Source organism: Entelurus aequoreus, linkage group LG02 (genome assembly GCF_033978785.1).
Source record: "Entelurus aequoreus isolate RoL-2023_Sb linkage group LG02, RoL_Eaeq_v1.1, whole genome shotgun sequence".
Lineage (NCBI taxonomy): Eukaryota > Metazoa > Chordata > Actinopteri > Syngnathiformes > Syngnathidae > Entelurus > Entelurus aequoreus.
The window spans coordinates 18,856,469-18,875,240 of NC_084732.1; the positions used below are offsets into that span (position 1 = coordinate 18,856,469).

Here is an 18,772-nt window from a genome sequence, read left to right on the forward strand (position 1 = left end):
TTCAATGGTCTGACGAGTCCACATTTCAAATTGTTTTTGGAAACTGTGGACGTTGTGTTTTCCGGAACAAAGAGGAAAAGAACCATCCGTATTGTTATAGGCACAAAGTTCAAAAGCCAGCATCTGTGATGGTATGGGGGTGTATTAGTGCCAAAGGCATGGGTAACTTACACATCTGTGAAGGCACCATAAATGCTGAAAGGTACATAAAGGTTTTGGAGCAAGCAACGTTATCATGGACGCCCCTGCTTATTTCAGCAAGACAATGCCAAGCCACGTGTTACAACAGCGTAAAAGAGTGCGGGTACTAGACTGGCCTGCCTGTAGTCCAGACCTGTCTCCCATTGAAAATGTGTGGCACATTATGAAGCCTAAAATACCACAACAGAGACCCCGGACTGTTGAACAACTTAAGCTGTACATCAAGCAAGAATGGGAAAGAATTCCGCCTGAAAAGCTTAAAAAATTGGTCTCCTCAGTTCCCAAATGTTTACTGAGCGTTGTTAAAAGGAAAGGCCATGTAACACAGTGGTAAAAAAAGCCCCTGTGCCAACTTTTTTGCAATGTGTTGCTGCCATTAAATTCTAAGTTAATGATTATTTGCAAAAAAAAATTAAGTTTCTCAGTTGGAACATTAAATATCTTGTCTTTGCAGTCTATTCAATTTAATATAAGATGAAAAAGATTTGCAAATCATTGTATTCTGTTTTTATTTACGATTTACACAACGTGTCAACTTCACTGGTTTTGGGTTTTCTAAATAAAATTAATATTTTCCCTCAACTCTGATACAAGCTAAATGTACTATACACACTTACTCTCAGGACCCAAAAGGGAGCTGCTCATTAAAGTGTCCTAAGTCAGCAATATGGAAATAAAAAGTTTACACCCACTTTAGACACTTTAACACAAGATTATCTTGTTTTTGTTTGAATATTTAGTCTTTTAAGTGGACAATTATACTGCGTGTATGTGTTACCTGGCCTGGCTAAGTTTAGCATTAGCATAGCTAACACTTTTATTTTATTTTATTTTTTTATTTTTTTATTGAACAACAAACATACATTTATAATGCACACAAAAGTCAAGGCACTTTCAACATAACCAACAATCTACACATCAGGTTGAGCAAATCACGACTTCAGCAAAACATGTCAAGGAAAGAAAACAAAAGCAAATACAGAAAATATTAAATATGAATAAATAATAATAATAATACAAAATATGGAAAAAAAAAAGTCAAAAAGGGCTAACTAAATCACTTTAATTGTTTTTTAAAAATATATAAATTTAAGGTCTTTTGTACTTTTAATTATCCTCCAAGATTTGATTGATAATTGTAAACCATTAAGCCAATTAGGAAATGTAGACCTTACTTTCATAAATCGATATTTATGTAGAAAAATAGCTAAAAATCATTTGGATGGATCATAGCGTACATTTGTGTTCATGGACTCTTTTGGGATAACACTGACGTCAGCAGCTGGGAGTATTTCAGGTAAAATCTTGTTGTTGTTGTTCCTCCTAATTGAATCTTTTATTTCCAACCCCTCCATTAATGTTTAATTCATGATCTAATGTGCGATCCATCACGCGTGACAGCAAACAGTGTAAATGTAAATAATCCATCAGGATAAAATCACATGCTAACTTTTTCTCTTGTCGCTGCAAGTACAAATAAAAAAACAAAAAAAATGCTGAATAAATATACACAGTGTGACAGAAATGGGACGTTTTTGTTTAGCTCTTTCAAAGACGCATCAACGCAGATAGTTTGGATTCGAGCTTCAGGGAAATGTTGGGAAGAAATGAAAGATTTCAGGACAATTTGACGCTTTTGTCACGAGATGTCGTCGCCAGCGTCTGCGGGTCACGTCGAGCTTCTTCCCCGCCGTCGTGGCGTCTGTCTTTTATTATATATTTTTCGAAGACTTCAAAAGACTCACGCGCCTCCTTTCATCTTCTCCAAAAACACTGTAGATTTCCACAAGCTTTTCATGTCAAAGACCAGATGTGCACTGACCACGGGGGCCACGTCCCCTGGGGACCCCCCCCATCCCCGCTGGTCCTAGCAGTTTAGCGCTAATATGCGTTATTAGTCCGGAGACTGAAACTAAGGATGATCCGCTCGTTTGGACCAAGCCTATTTTATGTGGGATTTATTGGTAATCAATGAAGGAGGAAAGGGGGCGTCACTCACCTGCACATGTCCCCCAAGGAGGCACCTTTTTTAAAAGTTTCTACACTAGCGATGACTCAAAATAAAAGTACTCAAGACTATAAAAGTTATTACATCTCTAAGTGAAAATCTCTCTCCCAAAATGACAATTGAATAGGAAAACAAACAAAAAACAGCACGAAATGTATGTAAATAAAATGTAAATATAAAAACTAGTCATACAAACCCCAAAACCAGTGAAGTCGGCACGTTGTGTAAATCGTAAATAAAAACAGAATACAATGATTTGCAAATCCTTTTCAACCTATATTCACTTGAATAGACTGCAAAGACAAAATATTTAACGTTCGAACTGGAAAACGTTGTTATTCTTTGCAAATATTAGCTCATTTGGAATTTGATGCCTGCAACATGTTTCAAAAAAGCTGGCAAAAGTGGCAAAAAAAAGACTTAGAAAGTTGAGGAATGCTCGTCAAACACTTAATTGGAACATCCCACAGGTGAACAGGCTAATTGGGAACAGGTGGGTGCCATGTTTGGGTATAAAAGCAGCTTCCGTGAAATGCTCAGTCATTCACAAACAAGGATGGGGCGAGGGTCACCACTTTGTCAACAAATGCGTGAGCAAATTGTCCAACAGTTTAAGAACAACATTTCTCAACCAGCTATTGCAAGGAATTTAGGGATTTCACCATCTACGGTCCGTAATATCATCAAAAGGTTCAGAGGATCTGGAGAAATCACTGCACGTAAGCAATTATATTACAGACCTTCGATCCCTCAGGCGGTACTGCATCAAAAAGCGACATCAGTGTGTAAAGGATATCGCCACATGGGCTCAGGAACACTTCAGAAAACCACTGTCAGTAACTACAGTTTTTCGCTACATCTGTAAGTGCAAGTTAAAACTCTACTATGCAAAGCCAAAGCCATTTATCAACAACACCCGGAAACGCCGCCGGCTTCGCTGGGCCCGAGCTCAACTAAGATGGACTGATGCAAAGTGTAAAAGTCTTCTGTGGTCTGACGAGTCCACATTTCAAATTGTTTTTGGAAACTGTGGATGTCTTGTCCTCCGGACCAAATAGGAAAAGAACCATTCGGATTGTTATAGGCGCAAATTCAAAAGCCAGCATCTGTGATGGTATGGGGGTGTATTAGTGCCCAAGGCATGGGTAACTTACACATCTGTGAAGGCACCATTAATGCTGAAAGGTACATACAGGTTTTGGAGCAACTTATGTTGCCATCCAAGCAACGTTATCATGGACGCCCCTGCTTATTTCAGCAAGACAATGCCAAGCCACGTGTTACAACAGCGTGGCTTCATAGTAAAAGAGTGCGGGTACTAGACTGGCCTGCCTGTAGTCCAAACATGTCTCCCATTGAAAATGTGTGGCGCAAAATGAAGCCTAAAATACCACAACGGGAGACCCCGGACTGTTGAACAATTTAAGCTATACATCAAGCAAGAATGGGAAAGAATTCCACCTGAAAAGCTTCAAAAATGTGTCCCCTCAGTTCCCAAACGTTTACTGAGTGTTGTTAAAAGGAAAGGCCATGTAACACAGTGGTAAAAATGCCCCTGTGCCATTCAATTCCAAGTTAATGATTATTTATTTCTTTGTGGTGTACAGCCCTTTGTTTTTCAACTGTGGTTGTTTTTAAAGGGCTTTATAAATAAAGTTGGTATGGTATGGTATGGTATTTGCAACAACAAAAAAAAGTTTCTCAGTTTGAACATGAATTATCTTGTCTTTGCAGTCTATTCAATTGAATATAGGTTGAAAAGGATTTCCAAATCATTGTATGCTGTTTTTATTTACGAATTACACAACGTGCCAACTTCACTGGTTTTGCCATTTTTACACTGTTTGACTCAAACTTTAATTTATTTTGATGCATGTATTGAGACAAGTGGATTAACGCTGCGCCACATGTGAAGGAGATGATGTCATTGGATCTTTGCTATTACCTTTTTATCAGTGATGTAGCAGAAAGGGTCTCGGAATATTTTTGCAGAAAAATGTCAAATAAAATTCCCCTTTTGCTAAGCGAACACACCCAACATATGCCTGACTGCTATCACTATCTATTGTTTTGGGGACAAGTGTGTTCTGGTATGTCTAACTTCTAGTCTCAGAATGTGTAACACCAAGTAAATCTAAATTGTCTTCAATAGCTAAAAAAAATGCTACAAAAGTCAAATTCAGATATTAATATTGTTCATTTAAAATAATAATTATGATTAGCTATACATGCCTTTGACAAAAATCCCCCTCATCAATAACTTCTTAACCTCTTCTTCCTTGGACTTGCTCCCACCCTCGTGAACACTTGTTGACCTATTGGACTTATTTGCTATAAAGAGAGTGAAAAATCATTCCTGGGGGGGTTACTTATCTTTCATGTGGAGGCCCCGCCTGTGGTGCTTACCTACGTAATCGACATATTTTTTTTACGGGCGTGAGACCAACGCTGTAATATTTACCTGTGACCTTTTTTTTAATAAATGCTTGTGAAGTATTCCATAATTAACAAAATAATGTGGGTCGAATGTAACATTACTCTTCTGGTTTACCAAACATTAGCTTAATATCAATAAAATTATGTACAAAGAAGGTGACTGAGAGCAAGATAATGTTTGCAAATATTGTTTTTGTTTGATTGCATTACAATTTCTCTCCATAGTTAAATGGGAAGAATTCAAACGGGCTTGCATTATAATAATTTTGCTTTATTAAAGCATGCTATTCTATAAGTAAAGTTGAAATACCAAATCTTTTTTTTTTTAAAAGTTGAAAAATCCATCAGTCATCAAAGTTTTTGACATGGGGGCCGCATTGGGTTAAAAAAAATTTGGCCAGGGGCCGGGCTATATATGTGTATGTATATATATAGGCCTGGGAACGCCTCGGGATCCCCCGGGAGGAGCTGGACGAAGTGGCTGGGGAGAGGGAAGTCTGGGCTTCCCTGCTTAAGCTGCTGCCCCCGCGACCCGACCTCGGATAAGCGGAAGAAGATGGACCCCGACTTAAACTAGTTGAAAAACGTATTCGGGTGTTACCATTTAGTGGTCATCTGTACGGAATATGTACTTCACTGTGCAATCTACTAATAAAAGTTTCTATCAATCAATCAATCAAATCGATTTTTTGTTGTGCACCTCTACTGCATGGGTAGGTTTCAGCCTTGTTATACAATTTTCTTTAACATTCTTGTATTTTATTTTATTTTTTTGCAGTATGCAGGAAAAAAAAAATACCTTGTGGTGGATATTCACACACAGGACACTAATTAATTATTACGGTTATAATTCACTGCGTTCTAGCCCATGTTTACTTGCATAGGTGCATAGGTGCTTTTACTTTGAAGTGTTGAGACACACCTCTGTGGTGCTGACGTAATTACCTGTGCGACAGGTTGGTGGTTGTGTGGTTCTCTCTGAAAATAAACGGAGTGTTACTTGGCTCTCCAAAGAGGAATAAATCTCCGTCGTTTCTCTGCCTACACTCCTACAACCTACAGTTTATTTTACCGGAAGTAGTTTTATTCCGAAAGGAACCAAACCGGATGTCTTTCACCGCCTCTTGTACGCGAGGCGCGAGCATGATCACACCCGGACGAGACCAGAGGCTCGTTGGCTCTCCAGCCGTGCGGACGTGTTTGCTTCTACCCGCTTTCCTCGCTCCTCTCCCCGGACTCTTTACGGATATATCCACCCCGCAATCTCCTTTTCTTTGTTGGTCGCCTTTTTGCGCTCGTTTTCCCTTTGGACTACTACTCGTCTCATGGTGTGCGCCGATGCCAAGAGATGGGTAAACTGCACTCGAAACATGGTGAGCTTTTTGTTTGTTTTTGCAATAATGTTATTTTTGTATTATGGTTCCCGCAGTAGTTGTTCATTGTATCTTCTTTCTTGTCCTTTTTTTAAAGCCACTATTTGCAAAGCGAGGGAGAGCCCGGAAGGTAAGAGTACTTTTTAAGGGAAGCACTTTGTAGGGGCTCCAAAGAGGGGAGAAATGGGGGGTTGCTTGTGGACTACATGTGCATGGATAAGCACCTAACCTCCATTAAAAAATATCCAACTCCAATAAAAACTGTTTTTTTTGTTGTTACAGGCGACAGCTTTGTAGTCAATGCCTGTTTGGCTCGGAAGGGACTGGACGACTGGCTGGTGAAGCAGGACTGTCACCTAAAGTCCAAGTGTGCCATGGACACCAGGGTGAGTCCCTAATCATGTGTCTTCTGCAGCCGTTTTTCTTTGTGCATCAACGCTTTTTTTGTCACAAAGTGAGCAACAAGGCGTTGCCAAAGTCTTGCATTTGGGGATGGGCAGCATCGGCCACATCATTGGGTACACATGCACAGTCTAATGCAGTGTTTTTCAACCTTTTTTCCAGCCAAGGCACATTTTTTTGCGTTGAAAAAATCAGCAGAAATCATTAAAAAAAACTAAACTCAGTTGACAGTAAAAAGTCGTCGTCACAGTTGTTGGATATGACTTTAAACCAGACCTGGGCATTCTGCGGCCCGCGGGCCGCATCCGGCCCTTTGTGCGTCCCTGTCCGGCCCGCGTGAGGCCAAATATAAATTACAAAATAAATTTTAAAAAGTATCTATGTCGAGTGTGCAATACAACGGTGCTGCTTTTGTTTTGAAAATCGTTATTTGTATTACTTCCGTGTGGACGTATGCGTGATTGTGAGTGAATGTGAACAACTGCAATTACAAAATAAAGTTGAAAAAACATCTATGTCCTGCGCGCAATACAACTGTGCTGCTTTTATTTTGAAAAGTATTATTTATGGGCGTGTGTCCGTGTGTAACCTGCGAGTGAAGGTGCACATGCAGCGACAAGTGATGCACGGTTTACACCCGAGACGCCAAAAAGAGAAAAGTTGATGAGGAATGCCGTGTTTTCAACAACACATGAACTGCAAAGCAACGTCCCCTCACCTAAGGTGCGTGCCTGCGCAATTGCGCACTGCTCAAGCATCCGCTGCGCGCAGCAAGTATATGCCGCGCACCAAATCAAATCCCATCTGAATTATAAACAAAATAAACATATTTATTCTATGTAATTTTGCAATGCAACTTTGAGTGACAGTGACAACAAGCGGCCCTAATGGTGTTCGTCAACACCGTTCAATTGAACACCGTTCAATTATTGTAACGTCTATCGAGATGCTTCGAGGACAGGAATTATATCGATCACTTTATTGAACAAAACTGTTTATATTCGGACATAACCACACCAAAAACATGAGTAAAACAATTCTATCTCGAAAAACTAGTCATTTTCTGCCGTACAAACCAGGCCAAAACCAACTTGTCATCTGTCACCAACACGCATAGCACTAAACCACTGGTGCGTTTAAGGCCACACAAAAAGTCGGACAACTCAAACACCACACAAAGTTACACTATGACTCCTCAGTCATACGTGTGCTTATTTTACTGTCATTTATTATTAATGTTAATTTATATATATTAGTCATGGAATGCTGTTACACACACTATGTTGAAGTATTACTATTATTATTATTATTATTATTATTATTTATCTTACGGTATATATCAAAAATAATATTGAGCAAAATTTAATTGAAATATTGTCGATGTGGCCCTCCAGCAGTGCTCGGGTAGCTCATGCGGCCCCCGGTAAAAATTAATTGCCCACCCCTGCTTTAAACCATAACCAAGCATGCAGCAATATAGCTCTTGTCTCAAAGTAGGTGTACTGTCACGACCTGTCACATCACGCTGTGACTTATTTTGAGTTTTTTACTGTTTTCCTGAGTGTAGTGTTTTAGTTATTGTCTTGCGCTCCTATTTTGGTGGCTTTTTCTCTTTTTTTTGGTATTTTCCTGTAGCAGTTTCATGTCTTCCTCTGAGCAATATTTCCTGCATCTACCGTATTTTTCGGAGTATAAGTCGCACCGGGGTATAAGTCGCACCTGCCGAAAATGCATAATAAAGAAGGAAAAAAACATATAAGTCGCACTGGAGTATAAGTCGCATTTTTGGGGGGAAATTTATTTGATGTAACCCAACACCAAGAATAGACATTTGAAAGGCAATTTAAAATAAATAAAGAATAGTGAACAACAGGCTGAATAAGTGTACGTGATATGAGGCATAAATAACCAACTGAGAACGTGCCTGGTATGTTAACGTAACATATTATGGTAAGAGTCATTCAAAAAACTATAACATATAGAACATGCTATACGTTTACCAAACAATCTGTCACTCCTAATCGCTAAATCCCATGAAATCTTATACGTCTAGTCTCTTACGTGAATGAGCTAAATAATATTATTTGATATTTTACGGTAATGTGTTAATAATTTCACACATAAGTCGCTCCTGGGTATAAGTCGCACCCCCGGCCAAACTATGAAAAAAAACTGCGACTTATAGTAAGAAAAATACGGTACTTTGTTTTAGCAATCAAGGATATTTCAGTTGTTTTTATCCTTCTTTGTGGCGACATTGTTGATTGCCATATCATGTTCGGGATGTACTTTGTGGACGCCGTCTTTGCTCCACAGTAAGTCTTTGCTGTCGTCCAGCATTCTGTTTTTGTTTACTTTGTAGCCAGTTCAGTCTTAGTTTGGTTCTGCATAGCCTCCCCTAAGCTTCAATGCCTTTTCTTAGGGGCACTCACCTTTTTGTTTATTTTTGGTTTAAGCATTAAACACCTTTTGAAGCTTCACATAATTAGGTACACATGCACAGTATAATGCAGTGTTTTTCGAGCCAAGGCACATTTTTTTGCGTTGAATAAATCAGCAGAAATCATTAAAAAACTAAACTTAGTTGACAGTAAAAAGTCGTCGTCGCAAATGTTGGATATGACTTTAAACCATAACCAAGCATGCATCACTATAGCTCTTGTCTCAAAGTAGGTGTACTGTCACGACCTGTCACATCACGCCGTGATGTTTTTCTGTGTGTAGTGTTTTAGTTCTTGTCTTGTGCTCTGATTTTGGTGGCTTATCTTATTTTGTTGGTATTTTCCTGCAGCAGCTTCATTTCTTGCCTGAGCACTATTCCCCGCACCTGCATTGTTTTAGCTATAAAGACTATTTCAGTTGTTTTCATCCTTCTTTGTGTAGACATTGTTGATTGTCACGTTGTAAGTCTTTGCTGTCGTCCAGCATTCTGTTTTTGTTTACTTTGTAGCAAGTTCAGTCTTAGTTTGGTTCTGCATAGCCTCCCCTAAGCTTCAATGCCTTGTCTTAGGGGCACTCACCTTTTTGTTTATTTTTGGTTTAAGCATTAAACACCTTTTGAAGCTTCACATCATTAGGTACACATGCACAGTCTAATGCAGTGTTTTACAACCTTTTTTTGAGCCAAGGCAAATTTTTTTGCATTGAAAAAATCCGTAGGTACACCACCGGTGTTGTGCCGGAGAATGCACCCCCTGACGGGAGTGTTATATCAACTAAAGCCCACACTTAAAGTTTCCACGTGCAAGATTAAATCTATTTAAAAAAGTTATTTAATAAGAAGCCAAAAATGCAAAAACAATAATGTTCGTGTTGGAGGAGTTGTGAATGAATGAAATCCGTGCTGCAGTCTGCAGGTGTACCTAATGTTGTGGCCCAGCAGCGACTGCAGCACGGATTTCATATTTCATTAATTCACAACTCCTCCAACAAGAACATTATTGTTTTTGCACTTTTGGCTTCTTATTAAATAACTTTTTTAAAATAGATTCAATCTTGCACGTGGAAACTTTAAGTGTGGGCTTTAGTTGATATAACACTCCCGTCAGGGGGTGCATTCTACGCCGGGGGTACATTATCCGGCACAACACCAGCAGGAATCATTAAAAAACGAAACTCAGTTGACAGTAAAAAGTCGTCGTCGCAATTGTTTGATATGACTTTAAACCATAACCAAGCATGCATCAATATAGCTCTTGTCTCAAAGTAGGTGTACTGTCACGACCTGTCACATCACGCCGTGACTTATTTTGAATTTTTTGCTGTTTTCCTGAATGTAGTGTTTTAGTTCTTGTCTTGCGCTCCTATTTTGGTGGCTTTTTCTCTTTTTTGGGGGGTATTTTCCTGTAGCAGTTTCATGTCTTCCTTTGAGCGATATTTCCTGCATCTACTTTGTTTTAGCAATCAAGAATATTTCAGTTGTTTTTATCCTTCTTTGTGGGGGCATTGTTGATTGTCATGTCATGTTCGGATGTACATTGTGGACGCCGTCTTTGCTCCACAGTAAGTCTTTGCTGTCGTCCAGCATTCTGTTTTTGTTTACTTTGTAGCCAGTTCAGTTTTAGTTTGGTTCTGCATAGCCTTCCCTAAGCTTCAATGCCTTTTCTTAGGGGCACTCACCTTTTGTTTATTTTTGGTTTAAGCATTAGACACCTTTTTACCTTCACGCCTCCTCTCGCTGTTTCCGACATCTACGAAGCATTTAGCTACCGGCTGCCACCTACTGATATGTAGTATTACACGGTTACTCTGCCGAGCTCTAGACAGCACCGAAACTCAACAACAACACATAATTTGCAGACTATAATTACTGGTTTGCAAAAAATATTGTTAACCCAAATAGGTGAAATTTAGATAATCTTCCACGGCCCACCAGACTGTATCTCACAGCACACTAGTGTGTCGCGGCACAGTGGTTGAAAACACTGTTCTAATGCAGTGTGTTTCAACCTTTTTTTTTTCATTTTTTTCACCAGCAGAAAACAATAAAAAATTAAACTCAGCAGAAATTAAAAAGTTGTTCTGGCAATTGTTGAATATGAATTCAAACCATAACTAAGCATGCATCACTATAGCTCTTGTCTCAAAGTAGGTGTACTGTCACGACCTGTCACATCACGCCGTGATGTTTTCTTGTGTGTAGTGTTTCAGTTCTTGTCTTGTGCTCCGATTTTGGTGGCTTTTCCTAATTTGTTAGTATTTTCCTGCAGCAGTTTCATTTTTCCCTGAGCGCTATTCCCCGCACCTGCTTTGTTTTAGCAATCAAGACTATCTCAGTTGTTTTTATCCTTCTTTGTGTAGACATTGTTGATTGTCACGTCGTAAGTCTTTGCTGTCGTCCAGCATTCTGTTTTTGTTTACTTTGTAGCCAGCTCAGTTTTAGTTTCGTTCTGCATAGCCTTCCCTAAGCTTCAATGCCTTTTCTTAGCGGCACTTGCCTCCTGTTTATTTTTGGTTTAAGCATTAGATACCTTTTGACCTGCACGCTGCCGTCTGCATATTGTGATCACGACAAAGCAATTGGCTACCTGCTGCCACCTACTCATATGGAAGAGTATTACATGGTTACACTGCCGAGCTCCAGACAGCACAGACACTCAACAACTGCACATTATTTGTGTGTTATAATTACTGGTTTGCAAAAAATATTTTTACCCCATTTGGGTGAAATGACATAATCTCCCACGGCACACCAGACTGTATCTCATGGCACACTAGTGCGCCGCGGCACAGTGGTTGAAAAACACTGGTCTAATGAGATCCAATGCTGTTCACAGTGATTTTTTTTGTTTTGTTGAAAAGCTACACGGTCAACTGTTCAAATTGTGCATGAATTTTAAAAGACCTAAATTGTGAAAGTTTTTCCGGATAGAACCAACAACCCCCCCCAAAAAACAGACAAAATCAAAGATACTTTATTTAATGATTACAGTCATCGCTCTTATATCGTGGCTAATTGATTCCAGGCTTGACTGTGGTAAACAAATTCCCGCAAAGCAGAAGTATTGTCAACGAATGATATATTTTAGAGCGTGCAAATTGTTTATGACCGTCTTAATTAGTTATTTTCTAACAATATATTGGTGTTGTAGCGTCCCGGAAGAGTTAGTGCTGCAAGGGGTTCTGGGTATTTGTTCTGTTGTGTTTATGTTGTGTTACGGTGCGGATGTTCTCCCGAAATGTGTTTGTCATTCTTGTTTGGTGTGGGCTCACCGTGTGGTGCATATTTGTAACAGTGTTAAAGTTGTTTATACAGGCACCCTCAGTGTGACCTGTATGGCTGTTGACCAAGTATGCCTTGCATTCACTTGTGTGTGTGAAAAGCTGTAGATATTATGTGATTGGGCCAGCACGCAAAGGCAGTGCCATTAAGGCACGCCTCCAATTTTGTTGTCTGGGACAAAATTCGGGAGAATGGTTGCCCCGGGAGATTTTCGGGAGGGGCACTGAAATTCGGGAGTCTCCTGGGAAAATCGGGAGGGTTGGCAAGTATGACTGGGAGACGCAACTGCTCTGTACCTCTCCCTACGTCCGTGTACCACTCCGTACAGCGGCGTTTTAAAAAGTCATACATTTTACTTTTTGATACCGATAATTTCCGATATTACATTTTAAAGCATTTGTCGGCCGATAATATCAGCAGTACAATATTATCGGACATCTCTTATTTAGAGTTGTTGAAATCGCCATGTAGCATGTGGATAGCAAAATAAATGTATATTAGCATCAAACTAGCGCATTTTTGTAAAAGTAAAACCTCACTTAACTTAAGTTGGAATGGTTTTGAGTGTATTGCTTTGTTGGCATTGACTATTGCATCATTACATTGTGGTAGTTTGGCTAAATCTGCTCCCAGTGCTGCTGGAGTGATCGCTAAGTGCTGAATGTGAAGGCAACCGGGTTTCAGGTCAGGCGGAACCAAGGTACCGAAACATGACACCGTTGGATTTACGTGAGTAGGAACGGCTGGATTCGTTCGGTGGCAAAAAAAGTACCAGATTCGGTACGCTTTCATACCCACAAGTTGCCTGGAGGTTCCTCCGAGCGTCATTTTAATGGCCATCACCCGGCCACTACAACAGGGCTACGACATGGAAATAATGAGTAATTCCTCTAAATTACAACTGGGCTTCCATGTGCTGAAACCACATGTGTAAGTTGTTCTGCCAAAAGTCTGTCAACTTGACAGTCGCAACTACGATCATTCGCCGTGTTAGCATTCCGTGTTGTTGGCATTGCGTGTCCTCCGTTGTCATTCCTCATCGCTCATGAAGATGAAGTTCTTCTCCATTTAGCATTGCCCAGGCAGCAGCTGAGAGCAGTCTTGTTAGCACTAAGTGGCGCGTCGAGTCCTGCCACATCTCGGCGTTTCATACCACTCGCATCAAAGCTTCATTAATGTGGAGATGTGTTATTGATGAGGCAGGAGTTGAAGAAGAAATCCATCAAAAAGTGGTTCTGGCAAAAGTTGGCCAACTTGATTGTCGCGGTGAAACAGTAGCGCCAAGATGACCTGTCGTGTTGTGAGCATTGTTTTAGACTTAGACTGCCTTTTATTGTCATTCAAATTTGAACTTTACAGTACAGATAAGAACGAAATGTTGTTGCATTAGATCGTTATAGTGCAGGATAAGAGAGCAATAAGGTGCAGATATAAATAAATAGATTACTGTTAGGTAAAGGTACACAAACATTTCGGTTCAGTACATACCTCAGTTTAGAGGTCATGGTTCGGTTAATTTTCGGTACAGTAAGAAAACAACAAAATATACATTTTTTAGTTATTTATTTACCAAATTTGCAAAATCTTCCAAAAATATTTTTTTTAGTAGGATATTTGATGGGTAGTAATCGGAACCTTGGATAGGTCAATAATTCATAACAACATTGATTTTGATTCAATATTATGTTTTGAGCAGTGACAGTTTGAAAGTAAAAAAAACAGCTTTGTTTTATTAGTCAACATTGCAACTTTTTCTAAATTACATTTAACCTTTAAAGGCCTACTGAAATGAAATTTTCTTATTTAAACGGGGATAGCAGGTCCATTCTAGGTGTCATACTTGATCATTTCGCGATATTGCCATATTTTTGCTGAAAGGATTTAGTAGAGAACATCAACGATAAAGTTAGCAACTTTTGGTCGCTGATAAAAAAGCCTTGCCTGTACCGGAAGTAGCGTGACGTCACAGGTTGTGGAGCTCCTCACATCTGCACATTGTTTACAATCATGACCACCAGCAGCGAGAGCGATTCGGACCGAGAAAGCAACGATTACCCCATTAATTTGAGCGAGGATGAAAGATTTGTGGATGAGGAAAGTGAGAGTGAAGGACTAGAGGGCAGTGGAAGCGATTCAGATAAGGAAGATGCTGTGAGAGGCGGGTGGGACCTGATATTCAGCTGGGAATGACTACAACAGTAAATAAACACAAGACATATATATACTCTATTAGCCACAACACAACCAGGCTTATATTTAAGGCTGAAACGACGCGTCGACGTAGTCGACGTCATCGGTTACGTAAATACGTCGACGCCGTTTTTGTGCGTCGACGCGTCGCATAATGACGTCACACTACCGTCATGGCGAAGCGCAAAGCAGACGATCAAAGAAGACGATGCGAGCGGTGCGAGCGAGGGGGGGAAAGCATGCCAATAGTGTGAGAGTATTTCAATAAACGGCCTAATAATGTTGTTGTATGCACACTGTGTCGAGCGGAAATGGCCTATCATAGCAGCACAACGGCTATAAACGAACATTTGAAAAGAAAACCATCAACTAGTCAATCATCCGCGCGAGCATACGTTGTCATCATTACACAAAAACATGAATGTGTCATTTGTATCTGCTAGGGGTGTAACGGTACGTGTTTTGTATTGAACCGTTTCGGTGCGGGGCTTTCGGTTCGGTACGGGGGTGTACCGAACGAGTTTCTAAGCTAAAGTCTTAACAAGCTGCTTTGCTCCGTCTGCCTCTGTCTCAGCACGCAGCATTGTCCCACCCACACAACCATCTGATTGGTACACACGCAGCATTGTCCCACCCACACAACCATCTGATTGGTACACACGCAGCATTGTCCCACCCACACAACCATCTGATTGGTACACACGCAGCATTATCAGCCAATCAGCAGTGCGTATTCAGAGCGCATGTAGTCATCGCTTCAGCGTGGAGCAGATAGGTGTTTAGCAGGTGAGCATCAGGCAGCAGACTCTCCCCAAATGATAATAAACACCTCCCAGTCAACTACTAGTAACATCACTATGAGCCCGTTGACCTTCTAGAAACTTAAACTGCAGCTCAGCTCGCTCGCAGTCCTGGCTTGAGGTGAAGGCTAATTAGCTCTCAGTTCCAGCCACATCGACCCCTTCTGAGCGCCTATTTTCAGCTGCTGGGAATATTGTAAACAAGAAAAGAACCAAAGCATGTAGACATGCTAACCTTTCTTCATTACAACTGTTAGACACTCACTGGAATGAGTAGAATTGGTTATTGTGTACTGTGTTGGACTGGATGTTTATTTTGCACATTTTAAAAGCAATACTTAATGTTTACAGTGCTCCAGAATATTTAGATTGGCACTTTTTTGTATTGGATGTTTATCTTTATTTTTGCACATTTTAGCAAATAAGCAATACTTTCACTTTTGTTGAAATGTTTACACTGTTGTTACAGAATATTTCGTTTTGCACTTTTTTGTATTGGATGTTTATCTTTATTTTTGTACATTTTAAAGCAAAAAAAGCAATACTTTTACTTTTGAAATGCTTATACTATTGCAGAATATTAAGATTTGCACTGGATGTTGACTTTTATATTTGCACATTAAAAAGCAAATAAGCTACTTTTAATTTTGTTAAATGTTAAAAGTTTTAAATGTTTACATTGTTACAGAATATTTAGTCATGTTGTTGTCAATGTTGACTGAGTGGCCATACTTCTTTTTTTTTGTAAATAAAAGCCATGCCTTTTGAAAAAACGGGCCTACATTTATTTTTTCATCTTCATTTTGAATAAAAAAATAATCGGCAAAAGGAAAAAATAATCTATAGATTAATCGAAAAATAATCTATAGATTAACCGATTAATCGAAAAAATAATCTATAGATTAATCGATAGAAAAATAATCGTTAGCTGCAGCCTTACTTATATTTAATATGCTACAAATTAATCCGCATAACAAACACCTCCCCCCTCCCGTCCATATAACCCACCAATACAAATCAAACACCCGCACAACACACTCACACCCACAGCCCAACGTACCGTTCACCTCCGCAAAGTTCATACGGCACATATATTTCCCCAAAGTTACGTACGTGACATGCACATAGCGGCACGCACGTACGGGCAAGCGATCAAATGTTTGGAAGCCGCAGCTGCGTACTCACGGCAGCGCGTATCCAACTCAAAGTCCTCCTGGTAAGAGTCTCTGTTGTTGTCAGTTTTTTTGTTTTTAACCCCTTCTTAACCCTGAACGTACATTGAAAATACACGCAACCCTAACTCAAAATGCTGGAAATTTGAGGTATTTAAGAAACTCCGCCCTGACAGCTCTGCAAAAGAGGACATGTCCGGTGAAAAGAGGACGTATGGTCAGTCTATCGTATAGCCCGTTAGCTGCTAGCATGCCATGTGTTGTGCCTCGGTGTGCATTGTTTACACAACGAACGTTACGCCACTTAATATGTCCGTGTGGAAACTCGTTCGGTACACCACCGAACCGGAACCCCCGTACTGAAACGGTTCAATACAAATACACGTACCGTTACACCCTTAATTACTGTACAGATAAATATATTGCATTTTTGCATATGCATCCACGTTTATGGATGTATGTTGTATCGTCTTTTATATTCCAGCGAGGTAATCCGTTTTTGAGGGGGATTGAGGGGATTATTATGATGCGTTCAAGAGTTTACCCTTAACCCTGAAACTTGAAGTCCTGTTTGGTAAACATCCTTGATTGGCACAACTTTATAAGAGAAAGTAACAAATACTTAACTGTAATAAATGAAATACATTAATAAAACTTAATTCATTTAGGCCAAAAACGATATTCTGTAAAGAACATTAAAAAAAAAATCTGTATCCGCAATATTTGAAGTGTGATGTAGCGAGGACGACTGCAAGAAACTGCTACATGTTTTCTGTCCGAAACAAAAAAACACGAGAACCTGGGGAATATTAACCCCGGACTCAATCCAAAATATATTGGATTATACCTTGGCCCGTGCCTAACTTCTATTTAAAGTTTCACAGAAATAGGTCAAGTGGATTTTTGCATAATCCTGCTCGTAAACAATCAAACGGCCATCATACAATACCCCATTCGCCTCATAATGTCACAATTTATTTTCTGTTGGACCTCATTGGGCTGTGTTTGGTTGGTTTGCTTTCATTTGAACCGTCCCTTGGTCTCTCTGGGGGAACAAATATTGGTTTTCGGCCCAGTTCAGTTGTTTTTTGTTTTCTTAGGCAACAATAGATCAAGCCTGACTTGAAAGCATTGTGGGGTGACAGTCTGGTGACATGTGAGGATCGTAAAAGCAAAGCCGGTAGAGGAATGTTGGTCATGCTCTTGTGTTTTCTTTTTTTTGGGAGGGGGGGGCTTTACAATAAACACAAGCGCTGTTGTTGTTGTCAAGTGGAGGGGGAAATCCTTTTTGGAATTGCTTCAGAGGAGCTTTAAGCCTCTTTGGTTGGAGGTGCCGTCCTGTAAATGATGCAGGAATCAGTGGCCGTCGTGCACAGAAAAGGGAGAATGGCTTCCTCCGCCCACACTCGCAGAGTAGAAAAGTGTATCTATTGAACGCAGCCTGCAAGACTGATGTGATGTGTGACGTTTTTGTTTTTCCAATCCAAAGCCGTCTTTGTCGATTTTTTTATTTTTTTTTATGACACACTAAGACGCGCGCTCATGCAGGGGTGGGTGGGTAAAGTTCACATTGTGTCTTTAAAGTGACGATTGTGCAGGCGAAGCTACAAGTTCGCATGCTGGGTCCTTTGCGATAGGGGTCTTTTATTGGCGTCCTGGCGACAAGTGAAACTCACTTCTAATCCAGGACCAGTCCAAAGTCCTCTGAGGGGTTTGTAAAGGTGGTCTTTTTCGTGTCGAGCGTCCTTATCAGTTAGTTGGTCTAGGTCTGATCATGTGTAAGTCTGTGCTTCTGAAATAGTGGGGCACCGTGAAATGTGTGGGTCTACGTGAGAGGAAATGGCGCAATAGCATATATCTTGAGACATACAGATAGATGAAATAAAAAGTACCTTATATTACGGACTATAAGCCGCCACATTTTTCCTAAACTTTGATCCCTGAGCTTATAAAACGGTGCAACTAATTTATGGATTATTCTTTAATACAAAAAAAACCCCAACACAAACAAAGACAATGAAAATGTGTGTTATTGTGTGTGCTATGGCGCCATCTTTTGGATGAGTTTGCTCACTGCAGGTGCTGCAGAGCCCTTCTGTTTCTGTTTTCAACTGGAAGTACAACTGTCGTTCTGTCTTCGAGTCATACAGAGCGTATTTACTCATTCGGATTCTTCATTCATCACTCCAAGCAACGTTTGTAAGTTTTACAATATACCATATTTTTCGGAGTATAACTCGCCCCGGAGTATAAGTCGCACCAGCCAGAAATTCATAATAAAGAAGGGAAAAAACATATATAAGTCGCACTGGAGTATAAGTCTCATTTTTGGGGGAAATTTATTTGATAAAACCCAACACCAAGAATAGACATTTGAAAGGCAATTTAAAATAAATAAAGAATAGTGAACAACAGGCTGAATAAGTGTACGTTATATGACGCATAAATAACCAACTGAGAACGTGCCT

The 18,772-nt window shown here is 40.0% G+C and overlaps 1 protein-coding gene across 1 annotated transcript in view; it reads left to right on the top strand.

Moving 5' to 3' along the window:
• Positions 1-5,791: 5,791 nt before the first annotated feature.
• nkd1 (NKD inhibitor of WNT signaling pathway 1) overlaps positions 5,792-18,772 on the top strand; it is a 110,416-nt gene continuing 97,435 nt past the window's right edge. Inside the window, exons 1-3 of the mRNA XM_062023586.1 lie at positions 5,792-6,018; positions 6,116-6,148; positions 6,301-6,404. Of these exons, the coding sequence (XP_061879570.1) occupies positions 5,994-6,018; positions 6,116-6,148; positions 6,301-6,404 (162 nt within the window). The 5' untranslated portion in view covers positions 5,792-5,993. The remainder of the gene's footprint in view (positions 6,019-6,115; positions 6,149-6,300; positions 6,405-18,772) is intronic.